Source organism: Stenella coeruleoalba (genome assembly GCF_951394435.1).
Source record: "Stenella coeruleoalba genome assembly, chromosome: 18".
In the NCBI taxonomy this organism is placed as follows: Eukaryota; Metazoa; Chordata; class Mammalia; order Artiodactyla; family Delphinidae; genus Stenella; species Stenella coeruleoalba.
In genome coordinates this window covers 20,514,738-20,540,893 of record NC_137164.1, presented here as the reverse complement: position 1 = coordinate 20,540,893, position 26,156 = coordinate 20,514,738, and the positions used below count along the sequence as shown (strand labels likewise).

The window sequence follows — 26,156 nt, the reverse complement described above, 5'->3', positions numbered from 1 at the left end:
GCGCAGTGGGCACTTTTACTGAATAATCTTAACAACGGCCTCTTACGAAGAAACCACTAAGTGATTCCCTTTAGCCTGAGGCAGGATCCTCTGTTTACTTACTTTATCTGTAGCTCTCTTAAAACAACTAATTTCATGCACATGTTCATTTGAATAGCTTTCAGAGATCCCTCAGTGTGTCAGGTACTGCACTAGGTAATGGATAGTGGTCACTGCCCTCATGGGGTTTCTGACTTAGAGGAAGGAGGAAATGAAGAGAAAAGGTAAGTACTCGACCGAAAAGTTTTCATATCTACTTTGGGATAATGATGAAATGTTCAAAATCATGAATTTTCACTTCTTTTCTTAAAAGGAAATACAGAAGATCATGTACCTAGGACTGTGTAGAGTAAAGGAATGGGCGGAAGAGGATGTTTCTGTGGTTTCAATAGCTGTGCTCCCTTGTTGTCACATGCTCCCACCTCCAAAAATATGGGTGATTCCAGCTCAGTCGTTAAGTTTAGTGTTGCTTTGTAGTTGTTTCTTAAATGTAGTAACTATGAAACATAGTGAGGGGGTGGTGAACTAACACCTACCTCCCTGAGAGCAGACAATATCCCCAAATGCCTAAATCAGTGTTCACTGAGTGTCTTAACTCATTGGAATCAAGGAACAAGGAGCTCCCACAGTGCTGGACACAAGTTTCTCTTTACGATATTCATGAAAGAAAGAACTTAAGAAAGTGAATAGTGAATACAAAACAAAATGTTCTGGGAATTCCAGGATGGTCCATTGGTTAGGACTCCACACTTCCACTGCAGGGGGCATGGGTTCAATCCCTGGTTGGGGAACTAAGATCCCACAAGCCAAAGGGAAAAAAACCCCACAAAATGTTTTGCAGCACTATAGAAGTCAATATTTTCCAAAGCAATTGAAAATAAGAGGCACCCACCCAACCCTAGCCTTTGATATCCTCATAATGAATGTTATTTGTTGATGAAAGTAGGAAATTTAGTGGTCACTTCCTTATGATTTCAGAGAAATAGAATTTTAGAATTTTGAAGCTAGAAGGGAACTTAAAGAACTAATCCAACTTCCTTCTTTTAAAGGTATGGACATGGCAGGGAGGAACAGGGTAAGGGTGTTTTGCTGATCTGAGTCAAACTTCATAGCACTACGTTTAACCAAAAAGTTTCTTATCTAAATTATCTTCTGATTCAGATAGGCCTCCCCTCTAATCAGTTTGAATTAATGAGCTTTTAGGAATACCACCTTTTAAATGAAGAGACATTTGTTAGAAATAAAGCAAACAACCTACCACACCAGTGTTTGGAGGCAAAGTTCCTGTTCAGGTCTGTTCCGATGCAAGAATTGTTTTCATGAAAAGAACGGTTCTTTCTCCACATTCGATTCTAAATAAACAAAACACAGGTAACCAGGGCAGCCATGTTTGCAGTTCAGGAAAGACACGACTTTTAAAGCCTAAGTGGACAGTGTTGTGTTTCTCTCCTTCAACTCATCTCTTTATCCTGTCACTGTCTTCACAGTACTTCTTGCATAGTCCCTGTTCTATCCAGGTCTCAGCTGGGTTCACTCAAACTTGAATCAACTGAAATGGTGATATTTCATGAGCTTTGACCTATACAAAAAAACCATTTCATTTGGTTTTGCTAGGCTGCTTACTGGCCTTCTTATTTGGCCTTGTTTCCTTTAATTTTATGCATTGTCATTTTAAGTTCCTTCTGTGAAAAGTAAAATAACTTGGTGTTTCAACTCAAATTAAAACTATGAGTCATTTTTTTAATTGAAATGTATTTGACATATAACATTGCACAAATTTAAGGTGTTCAACATGTTGATTTGATACATTTACATATTGTAAGATGATTGCCATTTGGGGGATAGCACCTCTATCGTGTCACATAAATTATCATCTCTTTTTTGTGGTGGGAATAATTAAGATCAAGTCTTTTAGCAAGCTTGATGATTATAATACAAAATTGTTGAGTCATGAGTTTCAATGCTCTCTTTAGATTGAATTCAACACTCACTTAAAACCTATAGGAGGGGCTTCCCTGGTGGCGCAGTGGTTGAGAGTCCACCTGCCGATGCAGGGGACGCGGGTTCGTGCCCTGGTCCGGGAGGATCCCACGTGCCGCGGAGCGGCTGGGCCCGTGAGCCGTAGCCGCTGGGCCTGCGCATCCGGAGCCTGTGCTCTGCAGCGCGAGAGGCCACAGTGGTGAGAGGCCCGCGTACCGCAAAACAAAAAAAAAAAAAAACCTTTAGGAGGCAGAGCTGTGCAGACACCTCTAGCCTGATGGCTCCTTTGATTGTACTGATTCAACTCTGGTTTTTAAACGTAATGCAAATACTCCATTGGGTTCTTTGGGTAATCTGGGAATTTGATCATGTAAACAGTTGCACAGACTTTGTTTAAGTTCTGGGTTGGGATGACATGGCACACTTTTCCCTATTCCACCAACACTTTCGCCAAGCCTCCCAGTCTGCTTCCAACCCCAGACCTGTGATTCTGGTAGCAACAGTTGTTCTGAGGAAATCAAGTTCTCACACTTCAGGGACTAATTGGCAGAGTTAAGATACAAAGGACAGTTGGGGAGTAAGAATATCTAAAAGGTGGCTGAATTCCACTGTGATTCCAGCGAAGGCATAAATTTATTGTAATAGCAACCTACAAATGTGACCATTTATTGAACACCAATTTTGTGTTAGGTACTATACTAGGTATTTCTCACTTACTTAGTTCAGGGTTTGCTCACTCCTATGGACAAACTTTTACTCACAGTATTTGTCTTCCCTGAGATGACTTTTTCATCAATCTCCTTCACTATTCCTATCTCTTCTGCTTAAATTACCCTCTACATAAAAAAATTCCTGTATAATTCCTTATGTATCTAATCACTGCAATTATTCTCATTCCCCTTAGTGTTTGTATGTGCTATTCAGGTAGGTTTCTCATATATGTTCAACTATGTTTTTATGTGCCCCTCATTAAATTAGAAAGGACTGTACTTCATATTGCTTGAGTAATTTTACATGAATCATGAGGTTGATGGATTAGAAATAGTAATGGTTTCCAGTATAGATGAGACGGACCATGATATTCATACTTACGTTCATGATTGAGTTAAAGGGTACTAGGATTAAATTCGCATATTGGTTAGAATGCAATTCTGCTACAATGCACGTTCGGTTAGAATGCTGTTCTAATTCTTGCAACTCAGGATTTTACAATCAAAATACCATTCAAACGATTCCTAGTAAGAATGAACGGATGTAGGTACTGCGTATCAAGGTAGGTAACATCACAAAAAGAGATACAGCCAGACATTGTGCACCTCCTGTTGGGAGACCACACTATCACAATGAAGTAGTCTTGCCAAAAACGTCAAACCTGAATCTTATAAAGCTTCTAGAATCCAAATATAAGGTTTTGGAAAATACAGAGGACAAAGGAACATGGAAAAGCAATTAGCAAATCCAGACAACAGGAAGCTCTTTTCTTCAATGAAAAAATTGCAAGGAAATAGAGAAAAAGAGAGATGGAGAGAGAATCTACAGATAAAAATAAAAATAAAAGCTATAAACCAATCACAATATATTAGCCTATTTGGATCCTGAACCAAAGAAATAAACTTTTTAAAAAGTTATGATACAATTGGAAATTTAAACACTGCTTGGAAATCTTATGCTAGTAAATAATTATTGTTCATTTTTAGGTATAATTGTACAGTTATTTTTTAAGACCTCTTTTAGAGAGGCATACTGAAATATTGATGAAATGATATGGTATCTGAGATTTGCTTCAAAATAATATGGGTAAGATAGAAGGGAGTTGGGGATATAGATGAAAAAAGATTGGCTAAAAAAAAAAAAAAGATTGTCTATGAGTTGATTGGCTGTGTGATGGGAACATAGGAGTTTACCATACAATTATTCCCACTCATATATGTTTGAACTTTTCCATAATGAATTAAAAAAATGTTTTCATAATAAAACCATTATACCAGGGTCCAGGATTCTATAAATAATTCAGCCTATGTATCCTGTATCCCCTGTTCTGTTTTCTTTACCTTCACCTACCTTTTTCCATGTGTAGTCATAACCATCCACGTTAACCACCGGCATAACATAGAAATCCATGTGCCTCAGAAGACTGGTAGGCAGATTTTCTTGCTCATGGAAACGAGTTACCTACAAATTAAACCAAGTATATTTGATGATATATCTTTTATGTCCTTCTAAACTTAGTCTGTGTCTTCTTCTTTAACTGAGATATAATTGACATATAATCTTCAAGCAACACAGGTTTGAACTGTGTGGGTCCACTTGTATGCAGATTTTTTTCAGATTTTTATAGTACTACATGATCTGCAGCTCATTGAATCCACAGATGCAGAACTGTGGATATGGAGGGCTGACTGTAAAGTTATACATGGATTTTCAAGTGTAGGGAGGGTTGGCACCCCTCACCCCCGCATTGTTCAAGGGTCAACTGTATTAATTTAAGGTGTATAATATAATGATTCAAAATTTGTCTATATAGTGAAGTGATCACCACAATAAGTCTAGTTAATATCCACTAAACTTAGTCTATTTTTTTATTAAAAAAAATTTTCAGATGTTTAGATTTGCAGATTCAACTTTCAGGAAGAGTATTAATTCCTTGAAAAGTCTGAACTTAGGGTACTATATTGCCAAGTGGTGGTAAATGCCCTGGACATGGGACAATTGGTCTTCCTATTTATGGAGGCAGAAAATTCAACCATCTATTTTCTAAAACTTCCTTCAAGAAACAAAAAGAATTCTTTATTAAAGCCTAAAGCCCACTACAAAGATTTAAGGAAACAAAAACCTGTATTTCCACTCTTTTCACAATAAGCCATCTCAATCAAAGCTTAGACTAACCTTGTCTTATTCCCACACATGTCTAGATAATATTTTCTCCATTGTCCTTATAAGTTGTGAGCTAAATTTCTGCTAGAATCGAGTTCGTTTCCCAAGCATCAGATCATTTGGCTTTAAAGCCAGTGGTAGCTTTTCCTAGGTACTGGCTATGAGTTTCGTAACAGATATCATCTGACACTGCTCTTCTGTGCTTTAGAGTCATACCCAGCTTAGGGTCACATATTTTAACATGATCCAAGGACATCCACATTCCAACGACTGAGAAGTTCAGTCCAAAATGACCAAATACAGACGTAGCAGAAGCACAAAGACAAATTTCAGCCAGTTAGATCATTTCATCTAGGGCCAAGCTTTGGTATAAGTTCTTCATTTGTGGCAACATTGTTACATTTTAATTTGTGGATTAGTTCACAATTAGTTGTTGATTTAAACTTTACTCAAAAGACTTTGTTAAGTATTTTTTCATTGTTGATAAAAAGAAAATGTCTTTTTTAAAAATTGAAGTATAGGTGTTGTACAATTTTATATAAGTTACAGGTGTACAATATAGTGGTTCACAAAAAAAAAAAGAAAAAAAGGAAACCATCGACAAAACTAGAAGACAACCTACTGAATGTGAGAAAATATTTGCAAATGATATGACCAATAAAGGGCTAATATCCAAGAAAAATGTCTTTTAAATCTTACCTTTGCTATAGCTAAAACTTTACCACCTTTTCTTTAAATATTTAAAATATTATATCCATATTTTCCTAGAACAACCATAATAGTCAAATTTAAATTATTTGCCATAGATAACCCCTTAGTAAATATGGGAGAAAGGAAAGCAAAAGTACAAGTTACTTTTTAATCTACTATAGGTCAGAAACAAAAACTTAATGAAAAGGAAGTAATTTTATAGAATGAAAGAGGCAATCTTTTAAATAGTTGAGCGACTAGTTAAATACATTTTTATGCTACAAATTTGTAAATTTATGTTAGAGTCATTTTTCAGTAATAACGTGGCATTCATTATCAGAAAAAAAGATTAGGAGAGCTTATTTTCTTTCAAATAATAAAGCATTTATCATTTTTATTTCTACAATGTTTGCTGAAATTTTAATAGATGTGCTATGGTTGGGTTTTTTTTTGTCCTTTTCACTCTCTTTATGGTTGGATGGGAGTCTTTCAGCAAAAAGTTAGTCTCTGAGAGATGATCAATGTTAGTCTGAGAATTTCTTGTCTCATAAGCAGGGCTCCGAACAGAATGGGTGAGTGAGGGCTGAAATATAGCCTATACTCTGTGTGTCAAGCCCTACCTTCATGTGTGGTTGCAGCTGAAATCCCAGAGGAAGGGGTGCTTAGCTTTTAACAGCTTTATTGAGATATAATTCACATGCCAGAAAATTCCCCATTTTTAAGTGCACAATTCACTGGATTTTATATCACAGAGTTATGCAACCATCACCACTATCTGTAGAATATTTTTATCACCCCGCCAACCAACACCAAAAACCAAAAACCCCTTAGCCATTAGGAATTACCCCGCTTCTCCTTTCTCCTCTTCCCCCAGCCTGGCAACCACTAATTAACTTTCTGTCTCTGTGGATCTGCCCATTCTGGACATTTCATGTAAGTGGAATAATAAAATATATGGCCTTTTGTGTCTGGCTTCTATCACTTAGCATAATGTTTTCAAGATTCATCCATGTTGTAGCATGAATCAGTATTTCATTCCTTTTCATTGCTGAATGGTATTCCATTGTATTCCATTTATCCACTCATAAGTTGATGGACGTTTGGATTGTTTCCACTTTTTGACTTATGAATAATGTTGCTTTGAACATTTGTAAACATACGTGTTCAAGTCTCTTGGCTATACACCTAGGAGTGGAATTGCAGGGTCAAATGGTAACTCTATGCTTAAACTTTTGAGGAACTGCCAAACTATTTTCTAAAGTGTCTGCACCATTTTGTGATCCCAACAGCAGTGGATGAGAGTTCCAATTTTTCCACACTCTTACCAATATTTGCTATTATCTGTCTTTTAAAAATTTTAGCCATCCTGGTGGGTATGAAGTGGTATCTCATTGTGGTTTTGATTCATATTTCCCTAATGACTAATGATGTTGAGCATCTTTTCATAATGCTTATTGGCTATTTGTATATCTTCTTTGGAGAATTGTCCTTTCAGATATTTTGCCCATTCAAAATTGTCTTTTATTTGTCTTCTTACTGTTTATTTGTAAAAGTTATTTATGTATTTTGGATATGAGTCCCTGATCATATATATGATTTGCAAAAATTTTCTGAACGGTTTTCATTTATTATAGAGGTTTACAGTCATTATAATTTTTACTTTTACGGTGTACTCTTTGTCTCATATATGGAGTTTTTGATGCCGAGGCCTTCTTCGGGGACAAAATTCCCTACTATGATATATGGGATAATACGATCTGCTCTGTAATGTTGCTTTATGTTCAATTTCTAAGGGCAGAATATGGCAAAAGGTATCTGCATAATTCAAATCAAAAGAAAAAAATTAATTGGGACTCAATTCCGATAATTGCTTCAGCTCTTTCTTTTACTTAGGAAACATACCACAATGGCATACTATTTCTTAATTATGTTCCAGTGTTTAGCACCAGCCAGAAATGTAGAAAGGATAAGACAGACAATCTTTAGTGTAATTTAAATGCTTAAAGTCTTGGTTCTCAAACTTAATATGCATAAAAGTCACCTGAGAAGATTGTGAAGATTGTAGATACCCGAGTCTCACCTCCAGACATTTTAAGTCACGAATTCTAGGATGTGACCTGGGAAAATGCATCTAAAAAACAGGCCAGTTGATTCTGATGCAAGTGGTTTTAGGCCACATATTGGGAAACTCTGGCTTAAGAGAATGTGAATACTTACAGAGGCTATGAACCACAAGCAGAAAGCAGGGGAGATCCACTCTCTGGCATGGATTCCACAGTCGATCCACATGGCATTTTTGGCCCTTTGTTCTTTCCTAGAAACCTGCACAGAGAAAATCAAAAAACAGTAATAAGACGCTTCAGGATAATAACTTCCATATATATAGTGCTTCTACTTAATCCTTTTAGCAAATCTATGAAATACGCATTATTCTCTGCATGCCTTTGAGAATTCTCAAGGGAGATTAAAAGCTGGTGTAATTAAAGGATAGTAGCTAAGGTCACATAGCTGATGAGGGTTGGGACTGAGGTCTGAAGCCAGGACTCGATTTAAAACTCTTTTTTCTTTAACTTTTATTTTTTTAAATGTTTACATTTTTTTATTGAAGTATAGTTGATTTAGTCTTGTGTAAAGCTCTTTTTATTCCCTCACAATCCCCCTGCGATACCAGAGCTGCATGAGGTGGGTGTAGAAGTAGACAGCAGAGAACTAGTGTTTCAGGCCATACCTTCACACTCTAGTTAGAATTAAGTGGTTATGTGTTGGGTACACAGCTTTCTGTGGGAGGGGTGGGACAGAGAAAGGCTTGGGAGAGGAAAGCCAGTGGTCCTAAATAAACTTGGATTCCCTCACCATTTTCCCCAGGTGCACACTCTTAATGTGTAGATTATTTCCCTATGTCACCCCAAAATAAGCACACATCTAGCTTCACGCCAATTTATTACCAACAGGTCTGGGGACAGGGGCCTCATTCTGATTTACCATCTGGGGGACTAGTGGAGCTGCCAGCTTTCTGGAATAAGAACTCCCCACCTTTCCTCCATGATAGGCTTTGATGTCTTCAGAAGAATTCTCAAAAACGCCTCCAGACAAAATGAATCATAATTCATTTGCTTTTAAATATTAGTTAGACACACATGTTAGAGTATGGAGGGAAGGGAGAAGAGAGTTGCAAAATCAAACAAATATGTGGAGTTGGAATTCCAAAACAAGAAAAAGAGAGAGTTCGATTTTTAAACTGCCATCTGTGCCACTCAGGGAGGTTCTTCTTAACTAACCCGGAGCTCGTGATATCCAATAAGAAGGCAAGTGAGAAAGTCAAATGGCTTTGGCCACAAAGGGTCAAATTGTACAAAGAGGAGAACTACCCAGCTGATTTAATCCACTCGGTGTAAAAGAAATCCTGAGCTGTCTGCACTAGTTGCCTTACTCGACCTTCTGTTTTATTGTGCTGAGCAAATTCTCTTGGTGCCGGTCCTGACGCTGGGTAGATGGAGGAATCCCAGAGACTCACATGATGTGCACATCCTTGGTTGAGTACGATTGGGAGTAATGCACGCAGAAAGCATGGTTCTCCAACATGTACATTAGGTCCCAGAAACACAAGTTCCAAAGAGTACACATAACACGGCTGAAAGTAAATGTCATGAGTGGGTAGGCCATGATTACACGGATCCAGTCTGGTTGACCAACTCGGCTGTCAAGAGGACCCAATTTTCCTACGTCTGCCTTGAGTGTGCACTGCAAGTTCTTGCCAGAACAGATGAAAACCCAGAAATCCTGAGTCAAAATCTTATCTTTGGATGATCGAAGAGGCCCACCTATCACAATTTAGATAATGTTGGGAAACTATGTATAAATTAAATGTTCCTAAATCGGATGTATTTTTCCAATGATTAATTTGTTTTCCAGAGCTTCTTTTTCATTTATTTTTTTTTTTTTTTCTTCCGGGGAAAGAGCGGTTAAAAAAACAGAACTGCAGAATTAGAACTTAACAGGCAGGAATTAGTTTAGTTTCACGGCTCCCAATATTCGTCCTGTGGCCACATTCATTGACTTTACTAAGGCCAATTTATTCAACTGAAAATAAAGAACCAGACAGGTGGTGACTGAGGCAAAAGCTATCATATCAGCCCTGCTGCCCCAAATCCCAGCATTGCCCTGGTTCCTATCCCTTCCTAAGTTTCGCTGTTCAACTCTTTCTTTGTTTCTAAAAACTGTATCGATGTCAATATTTGTTCAATCACAGATTCCCCTACTCTTTTTTTTTTTTGCCTAAGTCAGTTAGTCAGAGGTGGTGGTGTTAATAAAACAGGATTTGAAATTTAATCTAGACCACTCCCCTCATTTTATGAAGATAGGCATTAAAGCCCAGGAAGGTTAAATGGCTTATCTATGTCACAGAGTTGATACTGTTAGACCAACACTACATTAGTAAAGGAAAAAAATTTAAAGGTAATAACCAATCCCTAAATAGCTGGATAATAAAGTTGAGGAACACTTATAACACACATATTTCCAGAACTCAAAAAAAAAAAAATCCAAGTAATAACAAGCACTGCTGGAGAATTAACACATCCCCCAAAGTTGAAAGGTCAACGACTCTTCCCCCAACATACCTTTAAAACATAAAGTGGGTACTTCTCATATGAGGATCCAATGTGGATTTTTTCAACCATATCAGGATACAACTCAGTCATAACTTCAATCCAAGAATAGATCTATCAGAGCAGAAACCGGCAGTCACAGAGCAAGTTCAAAGCATTTTCCTGACAAAGGAAACAGACCACTTCTTCGAGGAAGGGCAATCCTCGAAAACACTTGTATGTGGAGAGAATGAGGGACTAAAACACTTGGGGTAGGGTGTTTCTTCTGCTGTTTAGAAAAACCAATAAAACTAAAGTTTTGAAAAACATCAAGGTTTAGGGAAAAAGTACTAAGAAACTTACAACAAATTAGGAAAAGATAATCTTCAAAGCAGCGCTCCTTAAGTTATTTTTAAAGGCTCATCACATTGAATCCCTGCCTCTGTGCATGAAATCCTCTTTACCATTCAAGAGTTCATTTCTATATGGAATTTTTTTTTAAATATCCACTTTTCAAGAGTAACCTAAGGAAGTCCTGGGCGCTGCCTTTGAACAGGATAAATCGAGGTGTCATTATTTCTTACTGAAGACCTGTGGACTCACAACAAAATCTGTGAAATGATGAGAGGCAAAGGGGAAAACAGTCTGGAGAAGAAAAATTTCTCTTCTACCCAGGGAAGGAGTTTGATTCTGGACCTCTCTCCTGGGTGGAAGTCTAGTGGTCTGTGATTCTGTCAAGATTATGAAAGAAAAAACAAAAATTTGTGGGTCTGATTTTAGGCTAGTGCCCACCTGAAAGCAGGCATTGAATGATGGAGCCTGGCCATGTTTAATGTAGACTAACTTCTCAGGGGCGATTTTTAAACTTTTACACCTTCTGCAGTGGGAATGACCAACCCAATGGCCTTATCTCTGGGAATTTTTCTAGAGGTAACTTCAAATAGCAATCCTAGCTGATGGGAATGCGAGCACCGTTTGCCCTTGGATCCTCTTAGAGGAACATAACTAGGGTGAGTGGTATGTGGGAGTGGTTGCCTTGTGCCGAGAGTTCAGATGCTCCTGGAAGGCCTACCTGCTGCCAAGTACCAGTGCTGTCAGTGTCTGAGGTGCCGGAAATTTAACTATCAGGATTTCCTCATTGGGCCTCTGTTTACTGTGTTACTCCTCTAAGGCATGCATACACCTGAGAGAACTACTACATCAAACTATTTTGTGTTACAGCATTGATGGTTCAGTAGATTTCCTCCAACAGGGAGGCTGTGTTATATAAAGGCAGCTTTACGGAAAACATTATTCATTTCACAATCTGCGGTAATGATGGTCACATCCTTTGAATAACTCTCTTCTTTTGCCATTTGTTCTAAGTGATGTTTTTCAGTCATTTGTTTTTCTCCCCTGCAGGGGATTACTGAAAATTTCCTAGTGAGAGTCAATGACAAAAGAAACCCCTCTTGCCCCTCAAGTGAACATGTGGTGAGGACTGAAGGAGAGATCAGTGTTGAAGGGGAAGAAAGGACTTGGCAGAATTTCCGGGGAGCAAGATTGCCATGGTTCCTACAAACCTCTTAGAAAGGATCGGGCGTGGGAGCGAGGAGAGGTCCAAACTGTTTTCTGGAACATCATTGTAATGAAATGAATTGTGTCCCCCCTCAAATTCATATGTTGAAGCCTTAACCTCCAGTACCTTAGAATGTGACTGCATTTGGAGATAGGGCCTTTAAAGAGGTAATTAAGTTGAAATGAGGCTGTTGGTATGGACCCTAATCCAACCTGACTGGTGTTCTTATAAGCAGTGGAGATTAGCATGGACAGAGAGCCGCCAGGGATGTGCACACACAGAGAAATGGCCGTGTGAGGACACAGCAAGGAGGTAGCCACCTGCAGGTCAAGGAGAGAGGCCTCAGAATAAATCAGCCCTGCTGACACCTTGACCTTGGACTTCCAGCCTCCAGAACTGTGAGAGAGTAAAATTCTGTTGTTTAAGCCACTCCGTATATGTCACTTTGTTATGACCGACTAATACAGTGTATGGCAACCTAATACTTTTTCCTGCCGTGTCTTTCCAACTCTTTCCTGGGGTGAGGGTAAGAAAAAAATAAGCCCTTTGAACAAAGTATTTAAAATATACCAGAAAAAAAATTTTTTAATGTCCATATCCTTTATTGATTTATTTAGGCTACACCATGCAGCTTGTAGGATCTTAGCTCCTCGGCAGTGAAAGCACAGAGTCCTAACCACTGGACTGCCAGGGAATTCCCAGAAAAATGTTTTTAAATACCTCTGTTTAAGACATTCCACTCTTCCCACCAAACCCAACACAGCACTGACATAGTTAGGTTCTCCATTTGCAAATTGTGCCTACCCAGCCTCTCCACTCTGGACCTCAAGTTTGCTGATGCAGGGCTGATGTAGGAGGCTGGAGGGAGGTGGTCTAGGTGGAACAGACAGAGGCAAGGTAGGAGAGAGAAAGGAGAGGGTTGCAATTTTAAGATCCCCGTCAACCAGCCAGGTACATCAATTCTAGAAGCACACTGAGTTCTGGTTTAACTAACTGGAAAAGAACAGATGCTTTTGAAGATTCGATAGAAAACTTTATTACTTAAGCCTTAGATGTCTTAAAAATATGGATATGGTTCTTAACAGTTTCTGGGCACCTAGCCAAAGAGGATAAAAATACTTGTATTAAGGAATATAGCAGCATACTCCTATGAAAGAATAGAAGGTATCAAGGGATTTGTACTACTTGGAGTATATTATATTGAAAAGAAAGTACTCCAAGGGGTTGAACTAACAAATATGGGGAAATGGCTCTTAGAGTATGATGTGAAAGCTTACTGAGGCCAATTGAACATTGATATCTTGCTTAGGTTCCCTCTAGAAAAATCAGAACCTATAAGTACTAATAGGAAAAAACCCAATTTCTTAAATATTAAAACACAGGCATTATCAACATTATTATTATTACTATTATTACTTAAATAGGTTCTTTCTGAGAGGAATAAAATGCACTTAAATACTTTATTGTGTACTAAATATAAGTGAATAAATTCCTTTAATTCAGTGAGATAATATGGTGATTATTCAGTAAGAGTACAATTAGGATAATGGTCTAAGGAGACATGATTAATTGGACTGTTAATTTTTTTGTGGCAGTTTCAATAAAAAGGCCCTATTTTTAATTTCCTGTTGTTCCTTAGAATGCAGTGTTACTCCTAACAGAGATACTCTTAGCTATGGACAAACAGGTTGCTTAGAGGCAATTTCCAAAATACGATGCAATCTTCCCAGGGAAGATATCTACAAAAGGATGAATTACTTCTGTATAATCAACCTCATTGTGATTTTTTTTTCACCCTCTTCCACCAATTTTGATTCTCTAATAATTTCCCATGGCTGAAATGGCAAAGCTCGTTAAACGAAAATAGGAATTTTCCAGAGAAATGTGACAGCTTACCTCACTTAGTGAGTGATACTGTTCATAGTAGGAGGAGGAGGCCCGGGGGCTGATGGTGTCATTGGAAGTCTGCTGCCGGATAAGATCTTCCACATTTTCCAACAAGACCCTGGGTTATGAAACAGGGCATGAGCTGGTTGCCAAAGAGGGCTCTGATTTTCCTGCATGGCCCATCGCACGCACAACAGGTGAGCAAGGGGGAAAAGTTACTAAGAAATCTAACAAGCACAAGGTGAAAGCACTGCCAGCTAACATTATGATGAGCTGAAATACACAAGCCCTCTGGGTAGAGCCTCATGGGCATTGGAGGGATACTGGCTCCTATGGGGTATGTTTTCAGGGCCTCCAAAATCTCACCCCTTCTCCAACATTATGAACATTTCTCGACTGTAACTCATTAGTGTGTTTTATGTGAACATACAGGTTAATGGACAATGTTCTTCAGTCCAGAGGAACAATGTATTATTCTGTTTTCAGTTAAGGACCGAGGAGAAGCAGAAAGCCTTCTCATTTTATTTTTCCCTGTGAGTCACTGACCTACACCAGATGCATGTATAGGTATATATATGCATGTATAGGTTCTGCATGGCCAAAGTTGGTCAAATCTCTAGAGAAATAAGAACAGAGGAACAGGGAAGGTACAGGAAAGTGATCTCATTTAATTTCTCTTGCAAAGGATCACACAGTTAACTAGGCACAAACATCTTAATTAAGACAGACTGAAGCCATTCTGTTACCTGGGATGAACAATTGAAAGTTAGCTGTCATTCTAATAAAGCTTTCTTTATTTTTACTTAGGTCAGGGGGTAAAAGCCAAGCCTTTGACATCAGAAAGGTCTGAGTATGACTCCTAGCTCTGCCACGTTCCAGCTGGCTGACCTTGAGAAACTCCTTTGAAAATTTTTTCATACACACAATGAGGATAGTATTTACCTCACAGGATTAAATAAGGATTAAATGATACAATGTATAGAAAGGCTCAGCACCTTTCCAGGAAGGCAGAAAACACCAATAACATATTATTAATACTAATCATAGTGTATTATCCAAAGGTTGCCCATTGATACACAGAAGAGAGCATGGCCTTTAGGAAGTGTCAGGGCAGCAAAGGGACACTGGCGCTTGGGCAATGGATACAGAAAGGAGATGTGGACAGGAGACTCCAAAAGGAAGAAGGCATGGACTCTGAACAGAAATCATACCTAATGCAAATTTTAGTTTAGGGCCAGACATTCCAGAATGTTCACTGACCTTGTGAAGGAAGCAAAATCTCCTTCAGCAGCTGCTTTTTCAAGAGATACCACAAAGCCCACTAAAGTGAAGGACAATTTTGCTCCCCGAGTCCAGGCACAGAGTAGAGGAACTATAAGAAGGAAGCAACTGGGAGGAATGGTAAGAGGCTCCTCAGATCGTTGAGTCTCACAGTGCTTTGCAGATAAGGGACCAAGGTCATGAGAGGTAAACCACTTGTCCAGGGTCACAGAGCTAGCCCCTTGGGCTTCATCACCAATCTGTTCCAGAGATTTCCATGTTGCCATGTTTAATGTAAATATTTTTTCCAGGAAGCAATGACACCATCCACTAGTAAAATGCATCATAGGTGCTTAGAATAGCTGCTCAGTAAATATGGAATCATGCCTCTACCTGAACGGAATTCTGCTCTCATTTAAACGGGCTTTCACGTTGCTTACATCAGACGCATTCACAAAAAAATGGACTTCTTTGCTCTTCGTAATAAATTCAGCTGTTACTGGCTGCCAGAGGACAATCTGCAGTTTCAAGGGGGAAAATTGATAAAAACAAAGACAGTTTTTCACATCATTCTCGTCTGTAGCTAAAGCCATAAAAGGGTTTTTATAAGGGAAGTAAAAAAGACATTCCTGGTGACTGGTCCCCATTTACACATGTGGTAGTGTAAGCATTTATTTTACAGGGGGCTAGTTTTATTCTTTTCTGTAACCCCAGTAGCTAAAGAGGGCCTGGAACTTACTAGGTACTCAATAAATATTTGGCGAGGCAACGAACTAATGAATGAATTCATGAATGAATATATTTATGGCCCAACTGTAGAACTGGATGTGTATGTCACATGTTTAAAGAGAAACGAAAGTTTGTCTAGAAAGTTGATTAAATGTTGCTTTTCTTTAATAAAAATTCCATATCCTTGATACTATTATGCCTTTTCTTTAATCTAATTGCCTTTGGGAAATGTCTTCCCATACATAATATTTACATTTTTTTTCTAGTTTACTGAGCTTTTTTAAAGCACTTTCACACTCATTGCCTTTGATCATTATAACAACATTTTGCCATAAACCAAGCAGGTGTTATTATTTTCATTGTTCAGATGAAGAAATTAAGGCTCGAAGCTAAGTCGCCTAAAAGCACACACCAAGAAGTGGAAGAACAAGATCTAAGTCCTGAATCTCAGATGCTTCCTCTGGCGGTATTTCCTCTGTCCACGGTGTGGTGGCTGTGAGGACGCGCCGGGCAGCTCTTCTGTTGGGAGGGGCTTAGTTCACTAACCTTCCCCACCGTTGTCCCTCTTGATTCCGCCCGGCTTCTCCAGGGCTGCAGCCAGCCAGTGACAGAGCACTGCGGGTGCATTATTGCAGCCCCGTTCCTGCTAGATTACGGTCTCCTCTTACAGATGTCTTTGGCTTAAGGACTTATCATGGTCCGGGCAAACCTTCCTTGGGACTGCCCTGTGGTCTAGAGGTTGTCCACACACAACCCTCCTTTCTGCACACATGTCAGAGCTGCTTGATGGTCTGGGGGTACTCCCTGCCACCTCCAGCTCCCTCCTCTTCATCCTTCACAAGCAGCCCCCATAACAAGTCTCACACATCTCTAATATAGTTTTGACCTCTGCTTCTCAGAGAGCCCTAACCCAACAACCATGGAGCCATCAATATTCTATCAGGATATTTTGTAATGTATCAGTTTTCTATTTTCTGGGGAGTTGAGTCCCAGGCATGAAAATTTTAATAAATTTTCCTTTGTGTTTTTGATGCTTACACCTTGGTTAAGTATTATTGCTTTTTAAACAAACATCTATTGGATTTCTGTTACTGTAGCATCTTTGTAAGTACCCCCCCCCTTTTTTTTTGGTGCTGAAACCCAGGAATGAACCAGTAAGTTCACACTTTCAATGCCTAGATACTGTCATGTAATTTGCTGAAAAGCCAATAGCATAAATGAAGAAAGTTTGATTTGGGGAACCAGTAAAATCATGTGATTATGGGAAGGAGGAGAAGGGTACAAGAAGAGGGGTTTATACCAGCTGTATATAAGTCAGACGACATATAGGAGAGAACATGGTACACCAGACTTGTATAAAATATAAACAATAAGAAGATAAATGAGGGAGAAGTTACCTCGTATGTTGTAGTAGTATTCTGCAGAATTTGAACTTGCCTGGACGTTCTAGGAAGAGCAGTTAAAACCTGGCCACTGGGGGAAAAAATAAAACAGGAGTTTGATCTTAAACAAAAAGTGAAAATAAGATAAATTATATTGGGACGGGCTTCTACGAAATTGTAAAAAGGAAACAAAATGTTGAAAGAAAAGAGGATTTCACCACAGATTTTAAAATAACCTTAGATTTTGCCTCCAGTCAAGATGGAGAAACAGGGACCAAGTTTACCCTCCTGCTTGAAACAAATAAAACACTGGACAATGTATGTCACTCAAGAAATTGAACATCTGTAATATGACGAAACATTGTATCCTGGATTGGGTCTTGGAACAGAATCGTGGAAAAATTGGTGTCATCTATAGAAAGCCTGCAGTTTTGTTAAGAGTAGTGTACCAATGTTGGTTTCTTAGTTTTGACAAACATACCATGATAATATAAAATGCAGGCGAAACTGGGTGCACGGTATAGAGAAACTCTCTGTAATATCTTTGCAACCTTTCTGTAAATCTAAAAATATTTCAAATAAAATTTTATTTAAAAAATAAAACAAAATCATGTACTGAGAACTCCAGAAGCACAAAAGTTTATGATAATTTCTGCTTGTCATTATGAGCAAAGGCTTCATGGAAGAGGTAACTGGGTAAGTAAGCAGTGTAATGGCAGACTGGCAGGAGACAAAAGGGCATTGTTGGGGAAATGGCAAGCTGTTTATTTTTGCCAAGTGTAGGATTTAGGTATTTAGGGCAAGAGAAGAATGGTAGCCAAACAGAAGTGAGTTTGGAAACTTATGTTAGTTCTCCCCTAGAGAAGTTTTCCAATGCACGCTGAGAAATTTGACCTTTATCTAGCAGGCAGTTAGGAGTTAGAAAGTGACATCATTTGACTTGTGATTTACAAGAATAATTTTGATGCCAGGGTGGGGATGGTTTATTTTGGAAAGCCTGATGAAAAGATTCTAAACTCTGGAAATGAGCCTATGGAGACTTGATTATCAAAAAAGAGAAGGAGGAGCTCCCAGAAACAATAGATTCAGAGATTTGGTGCCAATCACTGGTACAGTTAAGCGTAAACTATTCAACTAGTGATAAATGACATATGTCCAAGGATATGTATCACAAGATGATTCACAGTAAGAATAACTGGGAACCACATGAGCGCTTATCAGTAACAGAATTGTTGAATGTTGGTGATGTCTCCACATTCTAGAATGTTTTGTAGCCATTATAAAGAAAGAGTTAGTTAAAATAGTTAACTTGGGGGAGATTTACGTGATGCATTAAGAGAAAGAAGCAAGAAGTGAGTGGAGAATTGTAAGAAATATTATCCCATTTTTGTAAAAAAATAAGTTAGAAAGAAAAAGGAAACTTATAAGTGTTAAAAGCAGGAGAAAACAGCTTCATCCATGAGAGAGCAGACAGCAGAAGCAAGAAGAACTACAATCCTGCATCCTGTGGAACAAAAACCACATTCACAGAAAGATAGACAAGATGAAAAGGCAGAGGGCTATGGACCAGAGGGAGGAACAAGATAAAACCCCAGAAAAACAACTAAATGAAGTGGAGATAGGCAACCTTCCAGAAAAAGAATTCAGAATAATGATAGGGAAGATGATCCAGGACCTCAGAAAAAGAATGGAGGCAAAGATCGAGGAGATGCAAGAAATGTTTAACAAAGACCTAGAAGAATTAAAGAACAAACTAACAGAGATGAACAATACAATAACTGAAACGAAAAATACACTAGAAGGAATCAATAGCAGAATAACTGAGGAAGAAGAACGGATAAGTGACCTGGAGGACAGAGTGGTGGAATTCACTGCTGCGGAACAGAATAAAGAAAAAAGAATGAAAAGAAATGAAGACAGCCTAAGAGACCTCTGGGACAACATTAAATGCAACAACATTCATATTATAGGGGTCCCAGAAGGAGAAGAGAGAGAGAAAGGACCCGAGAAAACATTTGAAGAGATTATAGTTGAAAACTTCCCTAATATGGGAACGGAAATAACCACCCAAGTCCAGGAAGCGCAGAGAGTCCCATACAGGATAAACCCAAGGAGAAACACACTGAGACACATAGTAATCAAATTGGCAAAAACTAAAGACAAAGAAAAATTATTGAAAGCAGCAAGGGAAAAATGACAAATAACATACAAGGGAACTCCCATAAGGATAACAGCTGATTTCTCAGCAGAAATTCTACAAGCCAGAAGGGAGTGGCATGATATACTTAAAGTGATGAAAGGGAAGAACTTACAACCAAGATTACTCGACCCAGCAAGGATCTCACTCAGATTCGATGGAGAAATCAAAAGCTTTACAGACAAGCAAAAGCTAAGAGAATTCAGCACCACCAAACCAGCTCTAAAGGAACTTCTCTAAGTGGGAAACACAAGAAAAGATAAGGACGTACAAAAACAAACCCAAAACAATTAAGAAAATGGTCATAGGAACATACATATTGATAATTACCTTAAACGTGAATGGATTAAATGCTCCAACCAAAAGACACAGGCTTGTTGAATGGATACAAAAACAAGACCCATCTATATGCTGTCTACAAGAGACCCACTTCAGACCTAGGGACACATAAAGACTGAAAGTGAGGGGATGGAAAAAGATATTCCATGAAAATGGAAATCAAAAGAAAGCTGGAGTAGCAATAATCATATCAGATAAAATAGACTTTAAAATAAAGAATGTTACAAGAGACAAGGAAGGACACTAATGATCAAGGGATCAATCCAAGAAGAATATATAACAATTGTAAATATATATGTACCCAACATAGGAGCACCTCAATACATAAGGCAACTGCTGACAGCTATAAAAGAGGAAATCGACGGTAACACAATAATAGTAGGGGTCTTTAACACCCCACTTACACCAGTGGACAGATCATCCAAACAGAAAATAAACAAGGAAACACAAGCTTTAAATGACATAATAGACCAGATAGATTTAATTGTTATTTATAGGACATTCCATCCCAAAACAGAAGATTACAATTTCTTCTCAAGTGCACATGGAATATTCTCCAGGATAGATCACATCTTCGGTCACAAATCAAGCTTCAGAAAATTCAAGAAAATTGAAATTGTATTAAGCATCTTTTCTGACCACAACACTACGAGGTTAGAAATCAATTACAGGAAAAACTGTATAAAACACAAATACATGGAGGCTAAACAGTGTGCTACTAAATAACCAAGAGATCTCTGAAGAAATCAAAGAAGAAGTTTAAAAATACATAGAAACAAATGACAATGAAAACATGATGACCCAAAACCTATGGGACACAGCAAAAGCAGTTCTAAGAGGGAAGTTTATAGCAATTCAATCTCACCTCAAGAAACAAGAAAAATCTCAAATAAACAATCTACCCTACACTTAAAACAACTAGAGAAAGAAGAACAAAGAAAACCCAAAGTCAGTAAAAGGAAAGAAATCATAAAGATCAGAGCAGGGGCTTCCCTGGTGGTGCAGTGGTTGAGAGTCCGCCTGCCGATGCAGGGGACACGGGTTCGTGCCCCAGTCTGGGAAGATCCCACATGCCGCTGAGCGGCTGGGCCCATGAGCCATGGCCGCTGAGCGTGCGCGTCCGGAGCCTGTTGCTCCGCAACGGGAGAGGCCACAACAGTGAGAGGCCCGCGTACCGAAAAAAAAAAGATCAGAGCAGAAATAAATGAAATAGAAACAAAGAAAACAATAGCAAAGATCAATAAAACTAAAAACTGCTTCTTTGAGAAGATAAACAAAATTGATAAACCCTTAGCCAGACTCATGAAGAAAAAAAGGGAGAGGATGTAACTCAATAAAATTAGAAATGAAAAATGAGAAATCACAACTGACACTGCAGAAATACAAAGGATTATAAGAGACTACTACAAACAACTATATGCCAATAAAATGGACAACGGTGAAGAAATGGACAAATTCTTGGAAAGGTACTATTTTCCAAGACTGAACCAGGAAGAATTAGAAAATATAAACAGACCTAACATAAGTAACAAAACTGAAACCATAATTAAAAATTTTCCAACAAACAAAAGTCCAGGACCAGATGGCTTCACAGGCAAATTCTATCAAACATTTAGAGAAGAGCTAACACCGATCGCTCTCAAATTCTTCCAGAAAATTGCTGAGGGAGAAACACTCCAAAATTCATTCTATGAAGCCACCATCACCCTGATACCAAAACCAGAAAAAGATATCACAAAAAAAGAAAATTATAGACCAATATCACTGATGAACAGAGATGCAAAAATCCTGAACAAAGTACTAGCAAACAGAATCCAACAACACATTAAAAGGATTATACACCATGATCAAGTGGGATTTATCCCAGATATGCAAGGATTCTTCAATATACGCAATATACGCAAATCAATGCACACTAACAAATTAAGGAGTAAAAACCATATGATCATCTCAATAGATGCAGAAAAAGCTTTTGAGAAAACTCAACACCCACTTATGATAAAAACTCTCCAGAAAATGGTCATAGAGGGAACCTCCCTCAACATAATAAGGCCATATATGTCAAACCCACAGCAAGCATCATACTCAATGGTGAAAAACTGAAAGCATTTCCACTAGGATCAGGAACAAGACAAGGATGTCCACTGTCACCTCTCTTGTTCAACATAGTTTTGGAAGTCCTAGCCACAGCCACAAAGGAGGCAAGAACATACAATGGAGAAAAGACAGCCTCTTCAATAAGTGGTGCTGGGAAAACTGGACAGCTACATGTAAAAGAATGAAATTAGAACACTACCTAACACCATACACAAAAGTAAACTCCAAAGGGATTAAATAAAGCCTTAAATGTAAGACCAGACAGTATAAAACTTTAGAGGAAAACATAGGAATAACACTCTTTGACATAAACGGCAGCAAGATCTTTTTTGACCCACCTCCTAGAGTAACAGAAATAAAAGCAAAAATAAACAACTGGGACTTAATTAAATCTAAAACCTTTTGTACAGCAAAGGAAACAAAACAAAAAGACAGCCCTCAGAATGGGAGAAAGTATTTGCAAATGAAACAACAGGCAAAGGATTAATCTCCAAAATATACAAACAGCTCATGGAGCTCAATATCAAATAAACAAACAACCCAGTTAAAAAATGGGCAGAAGACCTAAATAGACATTTCAGCAAGGAAGACATACAGATGGCCAAGAGGCACATGAAAAGATGCTCAACATCACTAATTATTACAGAAATGTAAATCAAAACTACAATGAGGTATCACCTACACCAGTCAGAATGGCCATTATCAAAAAAGCTAGAAACAATAAATGCTGGAAAGGGTGTGGTGAAAAGGGAACCCTCCTGCACTGTTGGTGGGAATGTAAATTGATACAACCACTATGGAAAACAGTATGGAGGTTCCTTAAAAACCTAAAAATAGGACTACCATATGACCCAGCAATCCCACTACTGGGCATATACCCTGAGAAAACCATAATTCAAAAAGAGACATGTGCCACAATGTTCATTGCAGCACTATTTACAATAGCCAGGACATGGAAGCAACCTAAGTGTCCATCAACAGATGAATGGATAAAGAAGATGTGGCACATATATACAGTGGAATATTACTCAGCCATAAAAAGAAACGAAATTGAGTTATTTGTAGTCAGGTGGATGGACCTAGAGTCTGTCATACAGAGGGAAGTAAGTCAGAAAGAGAAAAACAAATACCATATGCTAATGCATATATATGGAATCTAAAAAGAAAAAAATGGTACTGATAAACCTAGTGGCAGGGCATAGAGGTAGGCATAGAGAATGGACTTGATGACATGGGGTGGGAGGGCAAAGCTGGCGCGCGATGAGAGTAGCATCGACATATATACACTACCGAATGTAAAATAGTTGGCTGGTGGGAAGCAGCAGCACAGCACAGGGAGATGGGCTCGGTACTTTGCGATGACCTAGAGGGGTGGGATAGGGAGGCTGGGAGGGAGGCTCAAGAGGGAGGGGATATGGGGACATGTGTATGCATATGGCTGATTCACTTTGTTGTGCAACAGAAACTAACACGGTATTGTGAAGCAATTATACTCCAATAAAGATCTATTTAAAAAAAAAGGATAATCAACAAGGACCTGCTGTATAGCACAGGGAGCTCTGCTCAATATTATGTACCAACCTAAATGGGAAAAGAATGTGAAAAAGAATAGATGTGTGTATATGTATAACTGAATCACTTTGCTGTACACCTGAAACTAACACAGCATTGCTAATCAATTATACCCCAATATAAAATAAAAAGTTAAAAAAAAATAGAGGCTGAATTTCAATTTTGCACAAAGGAAATTTTGTGTTGACTAGAAGATAAGATGCTTGGGCGTTTTTCATATGTATTAGAAGACAAGAAAGTAACAGAGTTAGTCAACAGAAGGGGAAAGAAAATGTAAAGGTAAAAAATGTGTTATCTAAATGGGTCTCTTTCTTAAGGAGAAAAAAAATTAAGGAAATATAAAAAATAAATTAGGAAATGTGGAGGAGTAAAATTATGGGGATATAAATTTACCATAAAATATATTAATATGTCCAAGTTCAAACTGTGGTGAGCTGGACTCTTCCTATCTCAAGTTTGACAAAAGTGCCAACACAACAGAATCAAATAATGAGATGGGAGTCAGTCAGAGGCTATGAAACCCAGGCATGGAAACTGGTTTTAACCACACAGGCTAGTTGGGTTTTATCAACAGGATGCTGCGAAGGCCCACAACAAAACCAGACTGAACCAGCGAGATCCTAGATAGAGGGCAAAATAGGCTAAAGGTCACCGCTTTCCTGAACTTGATTTATCTCTGTGTTTGTTTCAAAAGTACCTGGTGTTCGGCAGCGATGTTTTGCAGCTGTACTTTGAGAGATACACAACGGTCAACCGCCCCGAACCGGCTCTGACTTGACCACAGGAACACACCTACGTAGATGAAATCTGGAGGTGTCAGAGAATGCGCTTTGCTTCATCACCATGCTTATATCTCCGCCCTAAGAGGGGATTTGTACTCTGCCAGCAGTTTGTGCCGTGCGCAAAGGAGCATGGAAGACTGCGCATGCCTGGCTGCCCCTGGAAGTCTCCGCCCCCTTCCTCGAGCCCAGATGACCTCTCTGCCTCCTAACCCTTAAAGTTCCCTTACTGCCCTCCCTTCTGGGAGAAGGTGCCTTTAGAGCTCGAGCTCCCCTTTTCCATTCTCTGGCCATTGAGTAAAAGCCTGTCTTGCTTGCACCAAACAGTTTCATCATTGGCAGCACAAACCTGAGCCGGAAAGAGCTCCCTGACCCAGCCAGGGGGTCTTCGGTTCAGCCGGGGCCCCAAGAGGGGGGGGCCTCACATCTCATTCGGTAACAAGATCAACTTATGTAGGGCTTACCAGTTTTCCAAATCAGTTTCCTGGCTCCGTGCCCCCTTAAGGCAGAGAGAGGATGTGAAAAGTGTTCAGAGGGGAGACGGGGAGAATTTGTGAGTGTATTTCTTTGCATCAAATTGTTGCGATTCTGTGAAGCCCCACTCTCCCAAAGGGGATGAAGTTTGGGCATGTTACTTCCTTCAACTCAGCCTACTGCGGGGGAGGATGGATGACTAAGCATGTTCCCTCAAGTTTAACTGACACAAGCACCGGTGCCTGACTTGCTTCTGAGAAAGCTAAACCTGCATGGGCTGGCCTCCAGTTGACTAGATTAGCCATGAATATCAGAAGAAAAGGCACTTCATGTTATGTATTCGTTATGGCTCAGATGCCGTCCAATAGCGCCACCTAAAGGAGTGGAGAGCTCACAGCAGCAAGAACCTGGAGGTGAAGGCAAAATTCTTAGAATGAAAGATGGAGTCACAAGTGGCTACCTGGGAACAGCTGCCTCTATCCTGGTCTGCAGAATTTCCCAGCAAGGGAATCTCAGAAATCTCTAAGAACTTAAAACCCAAGAAAAGGACTAATGAGAAAAGGAGTCAGGTGTGTGTGTGTGTGTGGAGAGGGGTGAGGAGTTGTTTTCCTACAAAGATTGAGATATTTGAATAATGCCTTGGTTGGAGTAGACATTCTAGTTTCTGAATTGAGGTTTGCATTTCAACATGACCCAAGGACTACCAATTACTTAAGAGTGGGCTAAAAAGCCATAGAATTTTCTAACTTTCCATGCAAGGGCGGGGAAAGATTACTCTGACACATAGAATATATTGGGACAATGGGAGATGAAAAATAAAGGTGTGGGTTTTTTTTGTTTGTTTTAATTTTTATTGGAGTAAAGTTGATTTACAATGTTGTGTTAGTTTCAGGTTTACAGCAAAGTGAATCAGTTATATATATCCACTCTTTTTTATATTCTTTTTCCATATAGGTCATTACAGAGTATTGAGTAGACTTCCTTGTGCTATACAGTAGGTCCTTATTAGTTATCTATTTTATATATAGTAGTGTGTATATGTCAATCCCAATTTATCCCTCCCCGCTTCCCCCCCACCTTAAGTTTGTTTTCTATGTATCTATTTCTGTTTTGTAAAGATGTGTTTTGATGATGACTCTGAAGGGATACAGTTACAGATGTAACCAATAACCATTTAGGAAAAAAAAAAGGCTTGCACCAAAAATAAAGTTAAAAATACAAGCACAGTGAGATAACAGGTCACTTTACACAAAAAGTAAAACGAGGCTCAAGGAGGGCTCAAATTGTTCAAGACTGCATGACTCGTAAGTAGCAGACCTGAGGTTTCAACTCAACTCTCCAGCTCCTGGGCTTTTAATACCTAGACAACATTTCCTCTGCTGCTTCCCCTCTAAGAATATGATTATGGTTCTCAAGGTCTGTTCCCTGCTGTGGTTTACAGGGATGAGTCACACTCGCCATAGCTCTCAAAGATGATTTTTGAAGTTAAAAAGCTGGTGAGATGGCTCTGAACAATGGAATATAGCCCAAGGCTGCAGTTTTGTTTTATGCATTACAGCATTTTAAAGCCACTAGTGCCCTGTTCTCTAAGATGAAAGTAATATATCAGTAGGAGCTAAGTCAAAGAGAACAAGCTGGTCTCCAGGTGGCAGACAGTATATAGAGTCAACAAAAGGAGCTCTTCCTGTGGTCTATTAATAATTCAAAAGCCTC

General features: G+C 38.9%; 1 protein-coding gene across 1 annotated transcript in view; it reads right to left on the bottom strand.

Moving 5' to 3' along the window:
• The window catches only part of CPB2 (carboxypeptidase B2), a gene marked incomplete at its 5' end in the record, with an annotated part of 39,984 nt that overhangs the window by 10,890 nt on the left and 2,938 nt on the right, over positions 1 to 26,156 (bottom strand). Inside the window, 7 exons of the mRNA XM_079903400.1 lie at positions 1,298 to 1,391; positions 4,081 to 4,191; positions 7,801 to 7,905; positions 10,203 to 10,304; positions 13,624 to 13,732; positions 15,268 to 15,392; positions 17,001 to 17,076. Coding sequence (XP_079759526.1) covers positions 1,298 to 1,391; positions 4,081 to 4,191; positions 7,801 to 7,905; positions 10,203 to 10,304; positions 13,624 to 13,732; positions 15,268 to 15,392; positions 17,001 to 17,076 — 722 coding nt within the window. The remainder of the gene's footprint in view (positions 1 to 1,297; positions 1,392 to 4,080; positions 4,192 to 7,800; positions 7,906 to 10,202; positions 10,305 to 13,623; positions 13,733 to 15,267; positions 15,393 to 17,000; positions 17,077 to 26,156) is intronic.